Below are 24,868 nucleotides of genomic sequence, written 5' to 3'. Positions count from 1 at the left end.
TAGTCAGCTGAGACCCTGAAGCCAGCAACCTCTCTGCCCAGCAAGATGAGTTAAAAGCACAATAGACCCGGCACTGCTGTCTGCGTCTGCAGGGGACACGGACCAGGTGGGTGTGGCTCTAGACAGCTCCACAGTCTTCAAACGAGAGTGACTATGTTTGCACCTCTTTACCATACTAACAAGTCTCTGCTGTAGCCCCAGGGGAGCCAGCGGGTTCTCAATTTTGCTTTCCGGACAGATGGAAACCGTGCTCAGAGACCCAGAGACATCACAGAAGTCAGAGCCGCTGTAACCCACTTGACATAATTTGGATGTATTCAGAGGAAATATGTACAACTTGCTCTTTCCAATGCTGGAATCAAACCCAGTTTGCCATTTTCTTTCCTGCAGCACTGTGGGGCCTGGCAGGGGGTTCCAAGGGGCAGAGGAGCAGGGGCAGCCTGGTGCACAGCACCCACTGGGTCAGCATTGTCCCTGCTGCTGCGGCCAGGAAACACCTTTGATTCATACCCGACTCCACGACAGTCGCTTCTGGGGTGCAGTGGTACAGAAGAAATGTCCCCCATGGCCACAGAGGCCAGGCTGTTGTTTGAAGTCTCACTTTCCCATTCCTGAATTCATCTTAGCTTACTCTGGATGGTAAAGCAATATTGTTTGCTTTTTTGGGTTAAACCCAATTCCCCCCAGTTTTGACTCCATCAAAGCCCTAAGAGTCAGTCCATCGAGACAAGTAATCATGATGACCCCAGTCACATCCGCGTCTCCCTCCTCCTACCGCAGCTGCTCTTAGGCATGGCGGCCCACAGCAGGGTCCCTTTTCATGCACTTCCAACTGCGTTTTTTCCAAAGCATTCTTTCAAAAGGCCATTCCTCTCAAAAAGAGCCCTCTGCTGCATTTTTGCCTTATGAAAAAAAAAAAAAAAAGGAAAGTATTTCAAAACCCCAAAATACCTATGAGCAGAATTACACAAGTCTAGGGAGATGTTAACCAGATGCCAACCATGCTAGGGCTGCACCAGAGCCCGCGCCTGGAACCAACCTTTGAGAACCAGACGGAGGGTAATGCCCCAGACCGGGCCAGCTGTTTACCCAATCCAACGACGGCGGAACGGGCAGAGAGCTTATGTTTCAAAGGCATCTCCTTTTGTGGTTTTTGTTTTTCTCCTCTAATATCATGAAAAAGATTTTGATAATACTAAGAGTTTGGATTAGCAGGAAAAAAAAGGAAGTGGAAACAAAAAACTGGTCCAGCACGGGAGTCTCCCCAGACTGGGCACATCTGCGCATCACGGCCTCCAGAGGCAGCTCCCTCTTCTTTTGTTCAGCGATGAAGATATGCATGGCTGAAATGTCTTAGAATTCACTCTTTCTATTCCAGAGACGTTCCCACTTTCTTCATCAGAAAATGGAGGACAAGCTCACCTCAGCCTGTCCTGATGGCATCGTCCTTCTGTTCTGCCTGTCTTTGTTTTCCCACCAAATAGGGACTTTGGGGAAATTGCATCAACCAACCAGAACATATATATACCTGCTCCTTTAAAAGAAACTATCCGAAAAATTTTAAACGAAGCCAAGTTTCTCTATTATTTTAAGATGCAGTGATTTTTTTTTTCTCCTTCCCCTGGCTAGGCTTAGAGGTATCTCCAGGTTAGACTCCCCTGGGGCTGGGGTGACGTGCAAGAGCAAAGTGTCACCCAGCTTGTCCAGGACGGTCTGGGGCAGGGCAGTGTGTGAAGAGCTGTCCCACCCCGAGTAGCTAGCTTGAGTCAGCAGTCATCCGAGAGACTGTCACTGCCCAGGGACTCCGTGGCCTCGAGCTCCACGCTGGACAGAAACCTCCTCAGCTTCTTGTGGCAGTTGTAGTCCAGGGTGGTAGTGTAGACTGTCTTGGGGTACTTGGGGTAGACGATGGTGGTGCTGAGGAAGCGCGTGGCCTTGTGGCGGGGCTCGAAGCGCACCTCGGCCTTATAGTTTCGCCAAGTGCAATTGGGGATACAGGTGACTGTCTGGCTGCAGGAAGCCACCACCAGGCCCAGGGGCATCTGCACATCGTCAATGAAGTGTCTCTCAGAGTCGTACTTGACCGAGGAAGTATACCTGTAGGGAGACACAAGCCAGCATGAAGCTGTCCTGAGCTAGGAGCATGGGATCCCAAGTGTGATGGCTCATCTCTCCTGGGGTGCATCAGGGAGAAGCAGCAAGAGTCTACGGGAGTGTTTTATGGGAGGCCTGTTACTCCAGCTACTTCTATCTCAGGACCTAAATGGATCTTTCCAAACATCCTGGAAGAGGAAAGAGAGATGAAGAGATGAAGGTCTCAGTGTCCGTGAATGATGGACCTGGGTGGGTAGATGGATGGATGGATGGACAGACGGACGGATGGACGGACTGATGCATTTGCAGGGCTGGGGATACAAACCATAGCTTTGAGTGCTAAGCAAGAACTCTACCCCTGAGCTAAACGCCCAGGCCTGAGCTGGGGCCTAAATGTAGCACACAGGCTTCTGAAGTTTACCATTTCCCACAGCAGGCTACAGCTCTAAATTCCATTCCCATTTACATAAGCTTGAAGCCCTCAGCCTAACGACTTAACTTGCCTACAGCTGGAATCCTCTCTTATGACAAAGGGTCTACATGCAACCAAGTGCTGCCGGGGTAATTAAGTCACACACAGCACAGAGAGGTTTTGGTTTTGGTCATTGATGACTGGCCACATGTATGACAGACAGTGATCCCACAGATTATGTCATCCAGTGACACAGCACCTTCTTATGCCTAAGTGCATGCTGGCATGTGATGACCTGATTCAAGCTAGAGTCGTCTGAGAAGAAAGAACCTTGACCGAGAAAATGCCTCCGGAAGTTTAGCCTGAGGGCAAGTCGGTGGGACATTTTCACGACTGGTGGTTGATGTGGAAGAGTGCAGCCCACTGTGGGCAGTGCCATCCCTGGGCAGGTGGTCCCAGGATGTGTAAGAAAGCAAACTGAGTAAACTCAGAGGAGTGAGCCAGTAAGCAGTGCTCCTCCATTGTCCCTGCCTCGGGGTTCTTGCCTTGACTTCCTTTTATGATGTGAACTGAAACCTCACTAAGACATCGAGCGGTGACATTACCTGAGGACCTGTTCTCTGAACGGCTCTGTCGTTGGGCAGAGCTGAGTCATGGAATAAAGCGGAGTCAGCTGCTCTCTGGGGGTAAAGAGCTTCTCCATCCGCTCCATGACCAGCCAGCTCTTGAATGAGAAGAGGAAGAATTCCAGAACTGCCGAGTGCTGGTTCTAGAAGCTTGGCTACACCATGGCCTCAACTATGGTTTGGAAATCTCCCAACTTTGGGGGACCCAGGGACCTGTCAATGAAAGCCAAGTGCATCCCTGACGGCCACAAACGAACTCGCCATTTACATCCCTCTGTTGCTTTCCTACCACCACCTTCACCACCTCCTCCACCATCATCACCACCACCACCAGCAGCACTACTACTACTATTATTATTGCTGTTGTTGTTGTTTGGGGACAAGGTCTTGCTAAGTAGGCCAGCCTAGCCTAGAATTCCCCGCTCCTGTCTCTGCCTCCTGAGAGCTGGCTGGGACTGGAGGTGTACACACCCTTCACGGCTGGGGGTTCGTGTGTTCTGGAAGCATCACAGTGACAACTTGGCTACATTAATACTGCAGCTTCACAGATGTTAGCATCTCCACGAGCGTCACGTGGGTGAGACCCAGCATTTTGTCTCTTCTCCCTGGAGTCACGAGACGCGGATGGGAGCCAGTGTCGCGAAGTCAAGTCCCAGTTTTGTCAGAAACACAAGCTCCCGGGGAATAAAAGGCTAACCTGCTCACCTCCAAACGGATGAACCTCCCTCTGTTCCACATCAAAGGCCCCTTTGTGTTCCGGCAGCTGAAACTCCAGCTACAAAACCCCAGTCGCCAAAAGTAAAATTCCTTTCGCTAAAAAGACAGCCCTTTGCTGGAACCTCTCCAGGACTCTTTGCCCCCCAGTCATCCCGGGTGAGACCATTCCCAGAGGACCTGCCCAGTGACATGACAAGAGACAGGGTCACAGCACAGAGGGGATGAGGTGGGACAGGAAAGAAGTGATGTTCAATACAATCTTTGGCACCCGAAGGCATGGTATATGAAATGGATAAAGCATGCGGCAGAACTTCATCCCGAAGTCTCGCTTTTATAAAGTGTCACACCTGTAACCCTGACCCTCAGGAGGTCGAGACAGAAATATCATCCGAAGCTTGGATGATAACCTAGCCTACATAATGAATGCCAAGCCAGCTGACTCGACATAGCAAAGTCCCACCTGGAAACTTTAACTTGCATAAATAAATGGTGTGCCTACATATTTAACTAGACATCATGCAAGAAAACAAGTGAAACTATTGACAGTCTGTGGGACATTTTCATAATTAACTTCTTAAAACAACAGCAATCAGACCTGGAATTTTAAAAACATTTTAAGAAAAATAATATCAGGGTCAGTACACTCACTTTATTTCCTTCGGTGGTAAGGGATCAAACTCGACTCCTTCGCCGAAGGACAGGGGACAGAGCCGCGGTGAGCAGCCGGCAGCCAGCGAGTGGGTCAGAGGTGCTGGGTTCTTCCGGGAGAGAGGAGAGAGTGGTTAGATCTACGACTGACCGGCCAAAACACACACTCCACAGAAGGCTGAGCCTCTGAGCCTCCAGGGAGGGGTCACATGGGGACTACAGCCTGGCCCCACAAAGGACAGGCCTGGCCACTGGCATGGGAAGTACACTAGACAAGGCAGAACGGACGGGGTTCAAATCCCAGATCAACTCTGCCCCTCCATGTTTCAGGGGTGGCAAGGTCCGTCCTGAGTGTGCTCTGTGCTCAGTGGAGTTGTCTCAGGTCCTGTCACCAGCTGCACATGGAGGGAGGCTTGTGTGCGGAAGAGCAAGCTGACAGGACAGATGAACTCCACATCAGGCCTGAGGCCAGAGTCAGAGGCTGCTGTACCACAAGAGCCCTGCGGTAAAAAGCTCTTCAGACCCCTCAATTACGCAGAGTGCTCCCCCCCCCCGCCCCCACTGTCATTGTCTCAGCAATAGTTAGAGAAAGGCCACGACTTCTGCCAGGAAGAAAAGCTTCCGGATTTCTTTTTTTAAGGTAAAAACCCACTCCTACTTCCCTACCTCCTCTGCTTCTGGGGTTGACTGGGCAGCAGCCATCCACGACAGTGGCTCCTACAAGTCTGTGGCAGTGGAACTCAGGGATGGTTTTGCTCTGCATCGGCTTCCACTAGCCAGAAAGCTCGGGGGCAGAGCACAGTCTTTGAGTCCGTCAGGGAAGCTCAGGTGACAGACAGTCTCTGGTCACCCAGTTCGCTAGAATCAGCCCTCTGTGCTTGTGTGCAGAGATAAACACAGCACAGAGGGACCTCCACAACCCTTTGTACTCTCTGGCTTTCTGAGATCTGTCATTATTTTTGCTTAATTGAAGAGCAAGAGCTACCTCTGTGCCAGGGGGTGGAGGTGGCAGACTGACCCACCCCCAGGACAAAGAAGGCAAATGTTTCTAGAAGGTTGGCTGAGATCTTTACTGTGTTACCAGGACAAGACGCAAAAGCCAAAAGGACTGGCGGAGAGTCCTGGGGTACTGCTCCAGGGCTAGGATGCAGCTTGGTGACTCAGGGTTGGGGGAACGGATACAGTTCAAGCCAAGGTCAGTAATAAGGTGTGGGCACAGTGGGAGCAGAAACAGTGGTTCCTGCTCCTCTATCTGGCTGCCAGAGTCTCCCCATCAGGGGGGCACATCCCAGGCAGCCCTAGAAGCTGCAGGGTTATGTGGTCACCCCAGTTTGTTCTCCCACACTCTCAAGACAACTTTCATTCAGGGTCCATTTGGCTTCCCTTTCCCCACCTCTCATTCCTGCCCACCAGACAGATACTCCCTGGGTATCTAGGTGTGGGAGGAAGATGAGGTGGCTTAGCAGTAAGGAGAGAAATGCACAAGGAGACGCAGAAGGATGGATACCAAGCCACAGGCTCTGGAACACGTCTGAGAAAGTTCTCAGAGGAGGTGACATAGTCAAGCATGGAAAGGCCATCGGGACTTGGATGGGAAGGGTGAGGGTCAAGGTTCAGGTCAGGTAGAAGAAGGGACATCCGAAACAGCCGTGAGTGTCTGGTCTGTGGTCAGAGCAGGTAAGATGAGGCTGAAAGGCCAAAAGGCCAAGCTGAAGCAAATTTCACCTTGGAATGAAGTATGAGGTGCTGACGCTTGCTGAGATAGGGTCAATAGGTCAAGAGGGCCCACACCACCAAAGTCCCACCGTGGTCCTTAAGAATAACACTGCACTGGCTACCCCACGGGAGGTTCCGTCAACAGCCGTCCCTAAGTCATATATGAGTTTCAACTGTAGGCAGGATGTGGCCTCTCCTGAGACCCACCTGCAAACACCACCTGAACACACAGATCCCACGGCAAAAGAGACTTGAAGTTTTTCTTACAAAAAGTTGAAAGTAAAAGGATTAAAACTTTCAAAGCCTTGGCTACCTGGAGGACTCCGATATCATTGAGATCAGAACTCTGGCTGAGTTAGTTATTCAGGACAGGGGCCCGCCAGCACACCGAAGGCTCGTGGCGTGACTCCTCAGGTCTCCCAAAGGCTGGCCCGCCTTGTGCCGGGAGCCCAGAACACACCCCTCTCCCAGGTCCCGGCAGAGGGAGGCCGCCTTGGGAGCAAAGCCTCGGGGCGTAGGCCCCCGGGTGGGGAGGGCCGGGTTCCCAGTCCGTGTCTCAGGAGCCCCACCCAGCCCGCCCCGGCAGGAATGTGGTCGAGCCGCAGTTTGGCAGCCCCGGGGGCCACCACCTCGAAGGGAGGAGACCGCGGCTCGCCTCTCCCGGGGCTCCCGCGCCTCCCAGGCGATGACAATTTTCCAGCCACTGGCTCCAGCTGGCCAGGCTCTCTCGCTGCGCTCCCGCCCCGGCTCCCGGCTATGGCCACGCCGTCTCGACGGGCGGGTGGCTGCACCGACAGCGAGCGCTGGGGAGTCCTGGGGCGGGCTCCGGGTGGGCCAGCACGGGGAGAAGGCTGTGCATGAGGCAACTCACCGGGATGACTGGGGTCGCCGCCGCGTCGGGCTCCAGCGTCCCCGGGGCCGGAGCGCGTTCCCCACCGCCGCCCGCCGCCGCCGCGAGCCCCCAGTGGCTGGGGCTAGGACTTGGGGGCAGCCCCGAGTCCGGGCTGTCCAGGACGCCGTCGCCCTTCTTCTTCGTGTCCACGAGCTCGGGGACATCCTGCAGGCTCAGCCGGCCCACCATGGCTGCGCGTGTGGCGTGGCCCGGGCACAGCCAGCTCGGTGTTGGAGTGCGAGAGAGGGCCGCACACGCGGGCCAGGGCTGCTGCCCTCCGGGCCGCCCTCCTTGCCCCGCCGCCGGCGCGTTGTCCGGGTGTCGCCGGCGGCCGCGCTCGCTCGGAGCCCCGCCTTCCGCCCCGCCCCGGGGGCCGGCCCAGCCGTGGTGACCGCCGAGAGGCCGTGCACCAGGGGCCGCTGCGCTCCCGCCGCGCGCCGCCCAGAGTCCCTGCGCCCCGATCTTCCTGCGACGCCCCCTCCGCACCCACCCCCATCGGCAACCGCGTCTCTCGCTGGCAAGGCTGCGGGCTACCGTCCAGCCCCCCACCCTGTCTCTGGGGTGCGCGGGGATCCTTGCCCTGTCCCTCGGACCCCGGAAGGTGCTAATATCTCTAGATCTGGCAGCCCAGAACCAGAGCCGAGTCCCAGCCTGCAGAGGCCTGGGGGGGGGGGGGGGGGGACGAGCAAACAACTGGAAATTATTAATACTTAATGCGCCTCGTATGGCTCCGGCCGCCTGTTGGCTCAGCAGGGCCGGCTCTGGCTCTCACGTCTGCCCCGGAGGAGAGGCGGCCTACTCCTCCGGACTCCCGGGAGGCGTTGATCACTCCCTGGACGGGTGCTTAGCTGAACAGGCTGTGGCCAGGCCAGGCAGGAACCTTCTAAGGGTGTCACAGGCTTGGATTTCCAAGAGAGACAAGCAAGCAAGCTGCCCAGCGGTTGGCTGTCTTAGGGCCCAAGATCCCCTTATGGAGGCCGCATTTTTTTTTTAAGTTTTCACTCACAGAAACTTTCCTTCCGTGCCATCTGAGGGGATCCCTTCTAAAAACAAGACAAAACCAAAACACAACAACAAAGCAGACTGTCCTTCCTGTTAGCGTTGACAGAGAAGACCCTTCTTCAGTGGGAACTAGTTGGGGGGGCAGGGCGGGGGGACTGCCAAATTCATTGCTTTTTTTCTCATCCCGGTCACCACCGAGTACACACAGTACATACAGTCATCACACTTCCCTACTCTCTGAGATCCTGGAACCGTGACCTCTGCCAGACCTACTCCATGCCAGCTCTGAGCAAGTGTCACATACCCCACAGAGGACACCCCTGGCCCACCTTCGCAGGCCTGTCCACAACTCTGCAAAGACAAAGCCCATCTGTCCTGACGACCTGATCTAGAGTGGCTCAGTTCAGTCCTCCTTTCTCTCCCATCATTTTCAGATAAGGAGACAGAGGGACTTGCCTTGCCTTCTAGTCACATGGTAGGGAAAAGGCAGCTTGCTTTGAACCGGAAGCCAGCATCATCCCTTCTCCAGAGGATACATACATTCTTCTGGAGCGGGCTGTATCAGGACGTTGTTCATTCGTTCAGGGCACCTGGGGGTTACGAGATCCACCGTGTATGGTACCCGACAAGTGCCTACTGCAAGGACATTCTGTGCTGTTACACTTCCCTACTCCTGTTTTTCCCAACATCGGCACACCTCAGCATTAGAGGAGGAATCCCCGTACTTTCCAAGGGTGTGGAAGGTGGGCTGGTCACATTGGGAAAGATGACCAGGAAGGTGGCAATGGCTCCAAGGAGATGGTAAGTCTGAAGAGCTGGAAGACGAGACTGAGAAAGCTCAGCTTGTTGGGCCCCGACGACCACATTCCAACTCAGTGCTGATTGTTGTGGGGAGTTTGCCTGCTTTGGGACTTGCTGACTCTAGAACTTGAGAAGCCACATTGCACCCTCTGAGCTGTACTCTGAACACTTATCTACATTCTGTCAGAAGACCCATGGAGACAGCAAAGCTGCCAACGTAAGAAAGAGAAGATGAAGCGCCCAGCCTTGAGGGTTCAAGTGAATCCAGAGCACTCTTTTTGGTCCACGTCCTCACTGGCACCAGAATCATCACCAGCAGCTGGTGCACGATGTCACTGCAGCTTCTGGGCCTCAGGAGAAGCAGTCATCAAACTGGACACAGGGAGTAGCTGGTCTACAACCTGTGTGGGTTCTGTCTGACCACCAAGAACAACCGCTCCCAACTCTTTTAGGCACAGACCAAGCAGGGCATCCCTCCCTCCCTTCCTCCCTTCCTCCCTCCCTCCCTCCCTGTCTCCAAAGCTGGGATAAGGTGGGGGCAGAGATGCTCTTGGAAAGAGAGAGAGCCAAACCACTGGCTCAGCCCCCCCCCCCCAGAAGGGGACTTCCAGTGTAACCAGGTGTGAACCTTGAAGCTCAGACCCTGGAAATGGGCTCTGTCTCTGGAGGCCTGAGTAGTGAGTTTAGACTGAAAATCTTTTGTTTTTAAGTTAAAGTCTTACAGGTTGGCCTGAAATTCTAGACAATTCTCCTGCTTCAGCCTACCACACTGAAGTGCTAGGGTTATGGTATGAACCAAAGACCCAGCTTCAAATTGTACAGTTACCGGAGACTGCAAAGAGCTCACCACGCAAATTCATGATCCTACATCTTATTCCAGATGTTTCCCCCAGGATGTTGCTCAGAAATTTCTAATTCAAGCTGGGGGGAAATTCCAGGTCAGTCAGGGCTACATAACAAGGCCTTGTTTAAAAATTAAAGAAAAGCCAGCAGGGAAGAGGAGAAGGTACCTGCTTCTGCCCTAAGCCATCCTATCCCGGCTTTGGAGACAGGCTTTTATTTGAGGAGTAGTTGGGGTGTCTGTAGAAGCCAGGAGGTAAGTTAGACAAAACAAGCAGAGCCCAGAAAGACCACAGAGCCCAGATAGAGACTGGCTTCAGCTCAAAGCTGTCCTTTCAGAGAGGGGCCATGACCCTAGGCCTAGATCAGAGGCACCGAGTCCTCACAGAGCTTGGCTTCCAGCCTGAAGCTCTCCCAGCAAGGCCCAGGAACAAAAGCTGCCTGACAATGGATGCCAATCCTGCATGTTTGGGGGGGGGGGTTGCACTAAAGTAAACTGATGCCCAACTGGGAATTAAGTCAGACAAGGGCAAGGCAGGACCCCTCATGGCTGCTACTTATTTCTGTGGAACAGCCTGTCTTCAGCAAAAGCCAGCCAGTGGATTAAAACCACTCCTGGCTTAGTCTGCTGGCTCGTGCCCACGTCCATGGCACCTTGCAGTCTCCAGCCTCCAGGGTTCCGGGTTGTTCTCTGGTCCACAGTGTAGAGGATCTGCCTCACTGTCCGGTCATATCTCTTCCTCCTTTGTTTGTAGTAATGCCAACAAAATGTTTTCAAAAATAGAATTTAATTTTGTTCTTTAAGTATCTGAAGATTAAAGCCTTTGTTTTCAAAGGACATTGAAAGGGATCTGCCATATTTAGTAAGGAAGGGAAGGGTAAGTGGCACAGGCCAGCAATATCAGCATTGGGAGGTGGAGACACAGGGATTGGGAATTCACAAATTGATGACCATCCTTGACTACCTAGACAGTTTGAGGCGATCCCCCACCCCCTTTTTTTTAAGGGAGCAGGGCTGAATGAAAAAGATGTGCTTTAGCCAGGAGCCAGGAATTATATGGTGCATACCTGTAAAATCCCAGCACACAGGACAAAGAGATGCTCTAAGGGTGAGTGATCCAACACAACCCACCCGAGTGTGGGCTCTGGCACTGCGGGTGGGGATGGGCTGATAACCAGGAGCCCTTGGAATTCACAGGGTGGCACAGAGCCAGAGGACTATCTAGGGGCTTGCTTGGCAATTTCAGAGCTAAACAGGCCTGAAGGATCAGCAGGCCCCTTTTCCAGCCTCTCGGCTGGGAGCTCACCAGTTTGGATGCACGTTTGCTCAAGCCAGAGGGCAACATTAACCCAGAGACCAAGTGTGGCTGGTATGTAATCAGGCAAATGTTCCCTGTGTAGGGAGCCCCCACAAGCCCGGTGAACCCTGGCCCTACCTGGATGCTCCCATCTGCAAACTCAGAGCTGACTTTCCCAAGTGCTCCCTAGTTACACTTGAAAAGGCCCACTGCTGGCCTTTGCAAACTACACCCAGATGGGATTTCGCAGAGGGCTAGGGCACTTAGCCTCTGTGGGCCTACATCAATGCATTTGTACTTCTGGCTCTGTTTGGCACATTCAGACTGGACAAGGGCTTGCGAGCTGGGAAAACGGACTTTGGTTAAGCAACTGAAGGTCAGACTCTTGGTTCCTTGCCTGACAAATAGCAAGGTATGCTGTCACTGTCCCTTAGACAAACAGCTGGCCTGTGGGGCCACACGGCAAGGCCACCTCAAAGGTCTCCAAGGTGCTTCAAGACCACAGAGGATCCAGCGCTGTATGACTGCCTGAGACAGGACGGAGGAGTCTTCGGGTGCACCCAGCTGCTCCTCATTTGACAATTGCTTGGGGCTGGAGAGATGGCTGAGGGGTCGAAGCCGCTGTCTGTTCTATCAGAAGTCCTGGGTTTGATTCCCAGTATCCACAGAGTGTCACAACTTTCTGTGACTTCAGTCTTCGGGGATCAGGCATCCTCAATGGCCTGGCACCTCCAATCCAGTAGACCTCACCGAACACCCCCCAGATCTTATCTCATGCTTTTCTTTGTTATATTTTTTTCTCTCTTTTTAAAAATTCTTATGTAGCTGAGAATGACTTTAAACCAAACAAACACCTGATCCTTCTACCTCCAGCTGCCAAGTGCTGGGATCATAGGTATGCACCACCATGCTTGGCTTTATGTATTAATTTAAAGTTTTAGATTTATTTGCTTTATGTGAGTATTTTTCCTGTATGTTTGTGCCCCATATGCATATCCTCAGAGGTTAGAAGGGGTGCCAGGTCTGTCGGGAGTGGAGTTACAAAGTCCTCCAGGAGTAAGAACCAAAAGCAGAGCAACAAAAACAGCACTCTGGGACTCTTCCGTGGAGAGCCAGGCTTTCAAACCTCATCTGTACATCAGAACTGCAGCCGTCTAAGTCCCCAACTCTCGGATCGTTTGACCTGTGCCGCCGTGGAGGAAGAGCAGAGGTGGCCAGGAAGCGGAGGAGGAACTGCTTCACTTGTTGTCACCTCGTCACTCTGCACGCAGAAAGGAAGACCCCCGGGGCGGGGATGCGACTCACTTGGTAGACTTGAAGCCCTGGATTCGATCCCCTGTGCTGCAGAAAACTGGGCACGGACGTATGTGCCTGTTATCCCAGCACTGGGGAGGTGGAAGCAGGCGGATTAGATGTTCAAGGTCATTGTTGGCTGCTGATCAAGTCTCTGGCCAGCTGGGCTTTATGAGACCCTTTCCCAGGAAAAAGAAAAAGAGGGAAAGGAAGCCTGACCGTCGATTTCATGATTGAACCAAGGAAGCCCCAGGCACAAGAGCCTGGGTCTTTTATACAACCAACTTGGACTAAGCAGGCTTTCTTGCAAGATGCAGCATAGGTTGGGCCACATTTGGTTTTGTGCAATGAAAATAAAAGAGGAACTTCTCCTTCCTGGGTTTCTACAGATAGAGCTGCAATTACATCCTCTAGCCCACAATGCCGGAAAAAACATCATGGCCGTGGCCAATCGGGATGTGGAGAAGTAGGTACGAACACACCATCAAAGGGACTGTCAGTAAAACCACCTTGCGAATTCAAGAAACAGGCAACACCCTTAAAAAAAAAAGTGTGTGTAAGTCATATATCTTCCTGGATTTCTTTGTATTTACCTTGCTCCCAAGATCCTTTACTTCCCTGTCCTGAGAGTTAGGGTTACAGACAAACCTCCATGCCTTCTGGGCTTTGTGTGGGCACCTGGGATCCTAATTTTATTCCGGGGGGGGGGGAGTGTTTTACAGGCTGAAGCATTTCCCCAGCCCTGGTAGCAGGGATTTTGTTTGTTTGTTTTGTTTTCTTGTTTATTTTGAGACAGGGTCGCACTACAGAGCTCTGGCTGGGCTGGACCTCACTATGTAGTCCAGGCTGGCCTCCAACTCACCCACACAGATCTGTCTCTGCCTCCTGAATCACAATCTGTAATTACAGTTGCAGGGTAGTCTAAGACAGGACGATTGGGAACTGGAGGCCAGCCTGGGCTATGTGGAAAGTTCAAGGCCATCCTGGTAAATTTCTGTCTCAGAATAAAAAACGGGAGCCAGAGAGCTGCATGAGCAGGTAAAGGTGCCCAAGGCTAGACCTGGTAACCTGAGTTTGATCCCTCAGGTACCACAGGTGGATGAAGAAACTGACTCGGGAAAGTTATCCTTTGACCTTCACACAGTAGGAACATACCCACACATGCACAACAATTGGAGAAATAAAATATAAAACAGATTTTAAATAAATTTGGAAATAAATGGAAACGAAGCTATACTAGGCTCTGGTCCTTGGAAACAGCAGCCAGTGAGAGAAGGAACGATGGGTCTGTTAGGGCCCAGTCACAGGGTTGAGAGGAGCTGTGGAGTTGAGTCTGGCTGCACAGGTGAAAGGGCGGGACCAAACAAGAGGGTGGATGGACAGCGGGTCCAGACAGATGAATAAAACACATAAAAAATTGAGTAGGCTGGGAGTCAGAGGTGCTGGCGAATTCTGTGCCTACTGGTCACTTGATTGACATGCACATGAAGTGACCTGATGACAGGTCAGTGGGATCCTTCACCATGAAAGTATTAGGCATCTTCCTCTTGAGGTGGCCCAGATGAGGAAGCGGCTCTTTTCCCATGAATCCTTGGGCATGGCTCCCGCATGCTTCTATAGCCCCAATTTACCCTGATATATTTATAGGGTGGTGCCCTTTGTCTGCTGGAAATAAACCATTTATCAGTCTGTGCTGGTGGATGGTACTGAATACCCACTGCTGGTCACAAGTCCACCTGGATGCAGAGTCATCCTCCATTCTCAAAATGGAGTTCCTCCAGACAAGGCACAGGCTGAAAAACCACCGTTTTATACAATATGGGGTACCTTAGAGACCAGCCTGATTTCAACAGGACCTCAGTATCTTCTCTGCAAAATGAGGGACTTTGGCCAAAGCCCCAAACCAAAAACATACACTGAACCCTCATGCTCCAATTCAGAACTTTCCACCTAGAGGGAGGAACTGGGGTAGCAAGTGCCCAGCTATTGATTCCCTCGGGACTTTATAACCAAAGCCTGAGTGTGCACTTTCCAGCTTTCCTAGGACTTGAAACAGGCATGATGATGTGTGCTGTTACCTCAGGAGATCAACAGATGGAGATGGGCACCATGTCTGCCTCAGGGCAGCCTGGCCCTCCCTCAGGACCTGCGGAAGAGCAGCCAGTGCTCTTAACCTCTGAGCCACCTCTCCAGCCCCTGGTACTTGGGTTTAATTAGAGTATCCGTGCTGCAGCCCCAGCAACTCAGGCTGGGCAGGAGGCTGTGGGGCAGGAAGATTGAGGGTTTGAGGTGAGTCTCAGCTCAAAAAAGATCAAGCAAACAAATGATGTGTGAATACGTGGTGTGTGTGTGTGTGTGTGTGTGTGTGTGTGTGCGTGCGTGTGTGTGTGTGTGTGTACTAAAATATATTTGGGATGAGGAGATGGCTTGATGGGTAAAGTGCTTGCTGCACTAGCTTAACAACTTGAGTTGAGACCCTTAGAACCCACATAAAAATCAAAAATCCAACACAGTAGTGTTCACCTGCATCTGTAGTCCCAATGTGGTCCTGTCAGGGGATAAGGGGCAAAGATACGGGACTCACAGGCACCTTGGAGAGCTAGCTGGCCCGGTGTAGACAGAAGTGAACAGCACGAGACACTGTGTTTCAAAGGTGGAAAGTGAGACCAACACTGAGTGCTGTTCTGACCTTCACATACACACTGTGGCGCGCGCTCTCTCTCTCTCTCTCTCTCTCTCTCTCTCTCTCTCTCTCTCTCTCTCTCTCTCTCTCTCTCTCTCTCTCTCTCTCTCTCTCTCTCTCTCTCTCTCTCTCTCTCTCTCTCTCTCTCCAAGGTCTATCCCAGCAGTCCTGGAACTCAGTCTGTAGACCAGGCTGAATTCCAACTCAGAGATCTGCCTGCCTCAGACTCCTGAGTGCTGGGATTAAAGATGTATCGCCACCTCCTGGCTTGTTCACAAATTTTCAAATCAAGATTTCTAGATTCTTGCAATAGCAATAGAGCAATAGAGTAGATGCTGGGCTGAAACATAAATTATAAATCATCATTTATGACCTTAGATGTAAAGTACGTTTTCCTTTCTTCATCCTCCTCCTCTTCTTTTTAGAGACAGGGTCTCACTATGTAGCTCTCTTGAAATTCACTATGTAGACCAGGCTGGTCTCAAACTTTCAGAGATCCACTTGCCTCTGCCTCTTGAGTGTGCACCAGGCGTGCCTTAAAAAAAAAAAGACAACAATCTCAGTAACTCACTATGTAGACCAGGCTTACCTCACATGCCTGGTGCCCAACAAGGCAAGAAGAGGGCATCAGACCCTCTGGAACTAGTGGTACTGGAAAGCTAACTCAGGGCATCCTCTAGAAGAGCAGTTGTGACCACTGGATCATCTTGCCAGGCAGTGGAAGGTGTCCCTTGACCCTCCTGTCTGCAGCTATGTGCCACTGATGCCCCAAATATTTTCCACTTACTGAAACATTTTCAACATGCTCTCTGATTTTCTTTGAAAATATTTCAACTCAAAACATGTTATTTATAAGAAAGTCTCCATGCCTATTTTGTATAGCAAGAATCTTACAGCTTATAAACTTGAAAAGCACTGGTGATTTACATGGGACCTGGAAAATGGAAGGAGGCTTTTGGTCAGGTCCTGGCTCCATCCCTTCCTGGGTGTGGTTCCCAGTGTCAAGATGCTGGAACTCTGTCAAGCAGCAGTGGTCACCATGCAGTGCATCCCCCTCCACCCCCCACCCCCGGCACCACCACACACCTGGGCACATTGCTCTTGCTCTCTGAGCCTCCCGGTCCCCTACACGAAAAGGATCCAACCTACTTAAACAGTTTTAAGAATAGGTCTTGCTCCATGGCCTGTCTGGCCTCAACTTGCCATCTTCCCTTTCACAGTGGAAGACACGTTGGCCCCATAGCTAGGGGCCAGGACCAAGCCAGCTGGGACCTACTTCTTGCATTCCCTCTGACAGCAAAGCTTGCCAGCCTCAGAGCCAGTACCGGGGACAAGGGCTGGCAAGAAGGCTCAGTGGTAGAAGTTTGTTGTTTGAGTCATCAGCAGGACCCACACAGCGGAAGCAAATTAATTCCTCAAAGTTGTCCTCTGACCTCCACACATGCACTACTGAACTCTCTGTGTGTACACATGAAAATAAATTTGAAAAAACATATAATTCCAAGTTAAAAGAGAACAAGAGAGGTATGGCTGTTGTATGTAATCCTTGCACTTGGGAGGCTGAGACAGGAGGATTATCACAACTTTGAGATCAGCTTGGACTACAGAATAAAAAACTCTACTTCAAAAAGAGGAGGGAGGGCTGGACAGTGCAGTGGTTAGCCCTGGCTGTTATTCCACAGCACTGGGGAAGATTCCCAGCACCCACATGGTAGCTCATAACCATCTGGAACTACAGTTCCAGGGGATCCATTGTGCTCTCTGGACAGACACACATATACACCCCAAAATAAATCTTAAAAGTACAGTTAAACACAGAGAAAACAAGCTTCACCAGAAGCAGAAGCTAGGAGCAAACCCAGTCCCAGGACATGGGCGGATCAGGATTGACCCAGCGACCAGATCCAGAGTCAAGATCTCCACCGGAACAGGTACAAGGGAGAAACCGCTGAGCAACCACTGAGCAAGCGAGTCAGAGCCAAAGACTGCTGAGGGGCCCGATGTGAATCTAGGACCTTCAAAGGAGTAGACCTAAACCAACACCCCAGTGGGTCTGGGTGAGTCTAGGACCTCCCAGGAACTAGGCCGGAGCCAGGACCTCTGTCAGCCTGGTTGTGAGTGAGTCTGGGTCCTCCCAGGGAATAGGCAGGAATCAGAGATCTCTGGCAGGGCCAAGTGTGAGTCTGAGACCTCAGAGAAAGTAGGCCTGAGCCAGGTCCTCTGTGGGTTTGGGCATTGGTCTTGGACATCAAAGGGAATAGGCAGGAACCTGGAACCCCTGTGGGTCAGAGCACGAGTCTAAGACCTCTAAGGAAGTAAGCAGGTCCTCTGCGGGTTCGGACACTCCAGAGCCTGGAACCTCCGAGGCAGTAGACAGGAACAAGAAATCTTTCCAGGTCCAACTCCAACCCAGCAACTTCTGCAGGAGGGAATCCAGACCAGGATTTATAGATACAAATTACAAATTTACAAAGCCGGTAACCTAAGCCAAAGTTGCCCTGAGGCAAGGAACTCCACCTAGGGCAACAAATTCCACAGAAGTAGAACTGAATGAGACTCCTAGTACAGAGAGCACCAGAGGAAACAAGCTCCACCCAGAGCAGAAACCAGGAGCAAATCCAGCCCTGGGAGCCAACCCAGTCCTGGGACACTGGCAGACTAGGATTGAGCCAACAACCTGACTCAGAGTCTGCGACCCTCCACAGGAACCAGAGTGGGACTGAACCAGTAGCCCTCCTGTACACAGATGATAAAAGGGCTGGGGAAGAAATCAGAGAATCAACACCCTTCACAATAGCCACAACTAGCATAAAATATCTCAGAGTAACTCTAACCAAACAAGTGGAAGACTTGTGTGACAAGAACTTTAAATCTTTGAAGAAAGACATTGAAGAAGACACTAGAAAGTGGAAAGACCTCCCATGCTCTTGGGTAGGCAGAATTAATATAGTAAAAATGGCAGTCTTACCGAAAGCAATCTACAGATTCAACTCAATGCCCATTAAAATCCCAGCAAAATTCTTCAAAGACCTCGAAAGAATAGTACTCAACTTCATTTGGAAAATCAAAAAAAAACCAAGATAGCCAAAACAATCCTGTGCAATAAAAGAATTTCTGGAGGCATCACAATCCCTGACTTCAAACTGTACTACAGAGCTACAGTACTGAAAACAGCCTGGTACTGACATCAGAACAGACAGGAGGACCAATGGAACCGAATAGAAGACCTGGATATCAATCCACACATCTTCAAACATCTGGTAAAAAATATCAAATGGAAAAAAGAAAGCATATTCAACAAATGGTGCTAGCATAACTGGATATTAACATGTAGAAAAATGAAAATAGACCCATATCTATCACCATGCACAAAACTCAAGTCCAAATGGATCAAAGACCTCAACATAAAACCAGCCACACTAAACCTTACAGAAGAGAAAGTGGGAAGTACACTTGAATGCATTGGCACAGGGAACCACTTCCTAAATATAACCCCAGCAGCACAGATACTGAGAAAAACAATTAAAAGTGGGACCTCCTGAAACTGAAAAGCTTCTGTAAAGCAAAGGACATGGTCAACAAGACAAAATGACAGCCTACAGAATGGAAAAAGATCTTCACTAACCCCACATCAGACAGAGGTCTGATCTCCAAAATATACAAAGAACTCAAGAAATTGGACACCAAAAGATCACATAATCCAATAAAAAAAATGAAGTACAGCCAGGTGATGGTGGCACATGCCTTTAATTCCAGCACTCGGGAGGCAGAGGCAGGCGGATCTCTGTGAGTTCGAGACCAGCCTGGTCTACAGAGCTAAGCTAGTTCCAGGACAGGCTCCAAAGCCACAGAGAAACCCTGTCTCGAAAAACAAAACAAAACAAAACAAAACAAAACAAAAAAATGAAGTACAGACTTAAACAGAAAACTCTGAACAGAGGAATCTAAAATGGCTGAAAGACACTTAAGGAAATGTTCAACATCCTTAGTCATCAGAGAAATGCAAATCAAAACAACTCTGAGATTCCATCTTACACCTGTAATAATGGCCAAGATCAAAAACACTGATGACAACTTATGCTGGAGAGGTTGTGGGGAAAAGGGAACCCTCTGCATTGCTGGTGGAAATGGAAGATGGTACAACCCCTTTGGATGTCAGTGTGGCAATTTCTCAGAAAATTAGGAAACCTTCCTCTAAACCCAATAATACCACTTTTGGGTATATACCCAAAGGATGCTCAATCGTGCCACAAGGACATGTGCTCAACTATGTTCATAGCAGCTTTGTTTGTCATAGCCAGAACCTGGAAAAAAACCTAAATGCCCCTTGACCGAAGAATGGATAAGGAAAATGTGGTACATTTACACAATGGAGTACTCCACAGCAAAAAAAGAAATAACGACAGCTTGAATTTTGCAGGAAAATAGATGAAACTAGAAAACACTATTTTGAGTGAGGTAACCCAGACACAGAAAGACAATCATCACAATCATCACATGTACTCACTCATAGGTTTTTTTTTGTTTGTTTGTTTTTTGTTTTTTTTTTTTTTTGGTTTTTCGAGACAGGGTTTCTCTGTGGCTTTGGAGCCTGTCCTGGAACTAGCTCTTGTAGACCAGGCTGGTCTCGAACTCACAGAGATCCGCCTGCCTCTGCCTCCCGAGTGCTGGGATTAAAGGCATGTGCCACCACCGCCCGGCTCATAGGTGGGTTTTAAACATAAAGCAAAGAAAGCCAGCCTACAAACCATAATCCCAGAGAACTCAGACAATAATGCGAACACTAAGAGAGACTTACATAGATATAATCTACATGGGAAGTAGAAAATAGAAAAAGACAAGATCTCCTGAGTAAATTGGGAGCATGGGGACTTTAGGGGAGGGTTGAAGTGGGGAGGGGAGAGGCAGGGAGGGGAGCAGGGAAAAATGTAGAGCTCAATAAATATCAGTTAAAAAAAAAGTACAGTTAAACACAGTGTCAGGACTCCCAGGCCTGCGTCTGTAGAGGCAGGTGTGTCTGTGAACGGTTGTTTTTCTGTGGATGAACTATCCTTCCGTTTGCCTGGGAAAGCGTCTCAGTGGCTGCCTGGGCTGGGCACGGGTAGAATGTGGTCTACTTGCACCTAAACACAAACCAAGGGGCAGAAGCTCGCCACTCCATTCTGGAAAGCTTCAGCACCCTATGTAAAGACTTTCCTTGGCCTCGGAAAGAGAGGGGAGTTTGCTGAGAAGCTGGTCTTAATTTCTGTCTCGTTGAAAAATTATCCTGAACAGAAGGAGGGGTGGAAATTGTGCAAATTCCCCTTGATTATGGAGCAGAAGCTGAAAGACATCTCAGATTAAGTGGGAAGCAATTTTAGCAGACTGAGCATTTCACACTAGGTTTTCTTCCAAAATTTGTTTTGTTTTGGTAAAAAGAAAAAACAAACAAGCAAACAAAGCTTTGGCCGTGCTTTTGGTAGTGCTGCAGATGGACCTAGGTTCCTGCACTGCCAGGCAAGCGTTCTTCTTAGGCCATATCCCCAGCCATAAGGGTGGTGTCTACCTTCTGATCGCCCTGCCTCCGCTTCTCTACTGCTAGGGCTCTAGGAGTCTTCCAGTAAACCCCGCCCACCCCAATTTTTAATTTATAATCATTCTTACTTCTTCACGGTATCTGAGTCATCAGGGCTAGGTAGGAACTTTGCCCCTGGATGCAGGTAATTAGGCAGCCTTGGGAAAAATCTAAGATTCTTTGACAGGCATTTAATGGATTCCATTCTGTGAGCCAACCACGGCTTACCCAATTAGGACTGCTTGTCTCTCCATAATTTGGGGGTTACTGTAGGTCAAAAAACAAACCTCATAAAACCCCAGAAGACAACAGAAGGCGTCCAGGCGAGAATCACTGGAGAGTGGAGCCACGGACTAGACACCATGCGCAAAGCATTCTTTTGGACCTTTGCCAAGCATTCACAGGAAATGTGTCCCACTCTCCACAGTGGGCGGCCTGGCCAACACCACCGGGAGAGGAAACTCTCTTCCGCATCTGTAGGCTTATTCCTAACGGCTAGGGAAGTAGCTGCTGCCAGGGCAAGAGTTGCGCAGAATCTGAGAACTCAAGCGAGGTGGACATCACCATCACAACCTAAAAAGGGCAAGGCTGACTGACATTGTGCTGTGCACTGAGGATGCAGCTGGGACAGAGAAGCAGGATTCACACTCTGCCCAGGGAAGCCAGGTTGGCCCCAGGAGGTTATGCCCCCACTGTCAGGCCCTCCAGTCAGACTCGGGCGACATTTCCCGTGGCCCAGAGAGACAGACTTTAGCCAGTGAGAATTGCACAGCCTCGTTGACTCTGTGTCTGAGACAGTCTCACTCTGCAAGCCAGGTTGGTCTGGAACTATGTAGTCCAGGCCAGCTTCAAACTCACAGAAATCCTTCTGCCTCAGGTCACTGGGGAGAGCCAGGCTTAATGGCACACACCTGCAATCCCAGCATTTGGGAGGCAGAAGCAGGACTAACAGGACTTCGAGGCCAGCCTGGATCTGTCTCATTAAAATGAATTAAACACACACACACACACACACACACACACACACACACGGATTACTGGGAAGGTTTATAATCTTTTTTTCAAAGATGTTGCAAAAGGAGGCTCAGAGAGTCAATGACTGGCCCCATGTCAAAGTGCTAGGACCAGACCTGCAGAGCACGGCTTCTGTGGAAGTTTCCATCCCGGTCTGCTTTTGTTTCCAGTGGACACATTCTTCATAGGCCACTGCTCAACAAAGCTTCCTCTGCCTGGCTATGGAGGTGAGAAGGCGGAGGGCTGGTAGGAAAATCATCTTGCACGCGGCCCTCTGGGGTGGGTAATCGGAAGTGCTTCTTTTCTCATGAGAGCCATCCCTGGCTATCCCCTGTAAGCAGGAGCCGGTGACGATGGATGGAAACTAGGTAAAGCTCCCAGGCCAGCCTAATGGAAGTGCTACGGCAGATTTTCCACTGTTGAAGGAAACATCAGAATTCCCTCAAAGATCTCATTGCAAAATGCCCACCCAGCTGTGAAGGAAGCAGGAATAACTTGCTGTGCACAGGCGAGAGATCTCTGGGCAGCCACATGGGAATCTGGGCTGAGAGTGGAACAGCAAGGGGAGGGGAGAGCCAACAGATGGAAACTCAGGGCCAAGTGGAATCCAAACCAGGAGCAGTACACTTGCCACACATTCAGACAGAGGGTGCCACTGCGGCCCCGGGCTGCCACGTTCTCCTTGGGCACAGCCTCCTTAGACTGTCAGGAAAATAGAGCGTGTCCCTCCACCTGCCTCCGTGAGAAGTGTGACGGCGGGGAGGGAAGCTCAGGCTCCTTCTTAGGGTTCCTTCTGTTTTCTGTCAGCAGTAGGCAGAGACATCCTAGCAAATGACATTCAGTAATGCTTTAATTAACTGCAGTATTTTGTATTTCAAGATGCAGCAAGAAATCAATTCCAGATGGGGAAAAGGAAAGACACTTACACAAAAGAACGATTCTTTTATTTGAAAGAAATTTACATCTCCCCAAGGTGCGGAACTCTGCGGGCCCAACAGGCTTTGTTGATGGACAGTTAGGATGGGACTGGAAATTTTTATTTCATATGTAAAATGTAATGGTTCTCTTCATGTCTGCTGGCTTTTCACGAGCCTGTTTCCAAGGTTAATACTTAAATGGCCCGATGCAGTCAGCCCTAACAATTTTATTTTTGGGAATCCAACTTGGAGTAGACAATATGTGTGGAACTTGCCTTCCCTCTCAAGCAAGCTAAGGTTATTTTGAGACTTCTCTTCCTAGGGAGAGGAATGACATTTCCAGCTGCGCACTTCTGGCAATTTCCTTTAGCCTGCTGTAAACAGGGAGCCAGGCTTCCTCGTCCAACAGCAACTCAGGATGGGCCTGTGTAATGCCTGCACCAGGCAGCAGCTGGGACCTGTGCTCTCTGCTCTCCGTCATTTCATCTGCACCTAAGGGTCACTTAATGCATGCGAAGTGGGCACCCTCCTGGGTGCTGGGCAGAGTCGTGGTGCTTATTCTTTGTTCTGCCAGAGAGGAATTTTCTTTTCCACGATAGGGTGTGTGCCCAAGGCCTTGCACCTGCAAGGCTCTCCAAGAGGCTAGAGGTTCTTCATGGTTTCTGCTCTGAAGGTACAGTCTAAACAAAGCCTTCTCTAGCCTGGCCCCTCTGAGCCAGCTATCTGTCCTAACAAGAGTCGCAGGGAACTCTTCACATCTGGTCCTGCTGTTTTTGTCCTGTTGTTCTTCAAGAGCATCTCTCTGTGTAGCCTTGGTTGGCCTGGAACTCCCTATGTAGACCAAGCTGGTCCGCCTGTTTCTGCATCCCCAGTGTTGGAATTAAAGAATTAAATATACATAACACCTAGTTATGTATATTGCTTTGAAGTGACAATAATAAATAAAGGCTGAGCCACGGGCATAAAAACAAGAAGAACCCTGATCACTATGGGAAGAGCTCAGCTCTAGGTACAGTCCTTATCATCCAAACAAGCTTCAGATGAAAACTGCTAGCCACAAAAAAGGCCATGCTGGTACCAGCTCAAATGTACAGCTACAACCTTGAGTTAGACAGTCAGAGAAACTCCCATTTGTGAAATGACCTTTTCCTTTTCAGTGCAAGAGCTGAGAGCAGGGAGTGAGCAGTCTACAGGTGATCCTCTGTATCTATGGGTCATGCATCTAGTGCTTCAATCAAAGGCAATAACAATATTTGGGGAGAAAAAAAAACCTGTTCGAACACATACAGACTAGTTTCTCAATTGTGATTGGTTCCTAAGACATCCAGTGTAACAACTACTGATTTCGAGGTATGGCAGTGTATACCTATACTGCCAGTGGTTGGGAAGTCAGCCTGGGTTATGAGTTCAAGGTCAGCCTGGACCACATAGCTATGGAGACTGTCTTAAAAACAAAACAAAAAGGGCTGGAGAGATGGCTCAGCGGTTAAGAGCACTGGCTGCTCTTCCAGAGGTCCTGAGTTCAATTCCCAGCAACCACATGGTGGCTCTCAACCATCTGTAACAAGATCTGGTGCCCTCTTCTGGCATGCAGGCATACATGCAGGCAAAATACTGTGTAATAAATAAATAAATCTTTAAACAAACAAAACAAAATAAAACCACTACCAAAACCCAAAAACAATAAAACCGCCCGAAACCTAACTAATTAACAACCTAACTATTTATGTAGTATTTACATCATATGAGGCATTATGCGTACTCTAGAATATTTAGTGTCAAAGAGAGGATGTGTTTAGATTATTTACATACACTGCCAGTTAACAGAAGGGACAGAGCATCTGCATGGGGTGTGTGTGGTCCTGGAGCCAGTCTCCAGTGGATACTGACAGCTTCTAAACATACACCCAGGCCTCACTGCAGACTTACAGAGTTAAGCCTTCAGACATCTGCATTTTTCAAAGGGCCCCAGGGGATGCTAATGTGTTCCCCAGGTGAGGAATAGGCCATCTCTGCAGAACACACCGTATTCAGTCCTCCTCAGGAAGACATTTAACATAACTCCTACTGACATCTATCTGCTGGCTCCTCGGTGATTACCGACAGTGCAATACATCAAGGAAGTCACTTCGCTGGCTGTGACCACTGACTGGGAGGAATGGCAGCTTGACATCTCAATGCTATCACAGAGAGGGCTGGAAGGAGAAGCGCAGTGAGCTGTGTGCGTACGGTGACAGTGGCCTGGTGTGGGAAGACCCGTTGGCTTCCTCGGCTCCCCTAGGTGGGTGGCAGGTGGATGAACTGGTTGTGCTGTTTTGAGACAGCCCTTCTTTTCCAAAACAGCGCAATCCACACAACTTC

General features: G+C 50.2%; 1 protein-coding gene across 1 annotated transcript; it reads right to left on the bottom strand.

Moving 5' to 3' along the window:
- Positions 1 to 963: 963 nt before the first annotated feature.
- Rflnb (refilin B) lies at positions 964 to 7,420 on the bottom strand. Its single transcript, XM_038328347.1, has 3 exons — positions 7,085 to 7,420; positions 4,498 to 4,607; positions 964 to 2,097 (listed from the first exon to the last, which is right to left on the bottom strand). The coding sequence occupies exons 1-3, from the start codon at positions 7,292 to 7,294 to the stop codon at positions 1,767 to 1,769; spliced, it is 651 nt and encodes a 216-aa protein (XP_038184275.1). The 5' UTR covers positions 7,295 to 7,420; the 3' UTR covers positions 964 to 1,766.
- Positions 7,421 to 24,868: the final 17,448 nt, after the last annotated feature.

The sequence above is a fragment of the Arvicola amphibius genome, chromosome 4, assembly GCF_903992535.2.
Source record: "Arvicola amphibius chromosome 4, mArvAmp1.2, whole genome shotgun sequence".
Classification (NCBI taxonomy): domain Eukaryota; kingdom Metazoa; phylum Chordata; class Mammalia; order Rodentia; family Cricetidae; genus Arvicola; species Arvicola amphibius.
Note: the sequence above shows the minus strand (reverse complement) of the source record. Positions and strands in the feature narration are given on the sequence as shown.

Coding starts and splice junctions, on each gene's coding strand:
- Rflnb (XM_038328347.1), bottom strand. CDS start 7,294: ATGGTGGGCCGGCTGAGCCTGCAGGATGTCCCCGAGCTCGTGGACACG. Junction 4,608..7,084: donor CGGCGACCCCAGTCATCCCG/GTGAGTTGCCTC, acceptor CTCTCCCGGAAG/AACCCAGCACCTCTGACCCA. Junction 2,098..4,497: donor TTACCACCGAAGGAAATAAA/GTGAGTGTACTG, acceptor GTCTCCCTACAG/GTATACTTCCTCGGTCAAGT.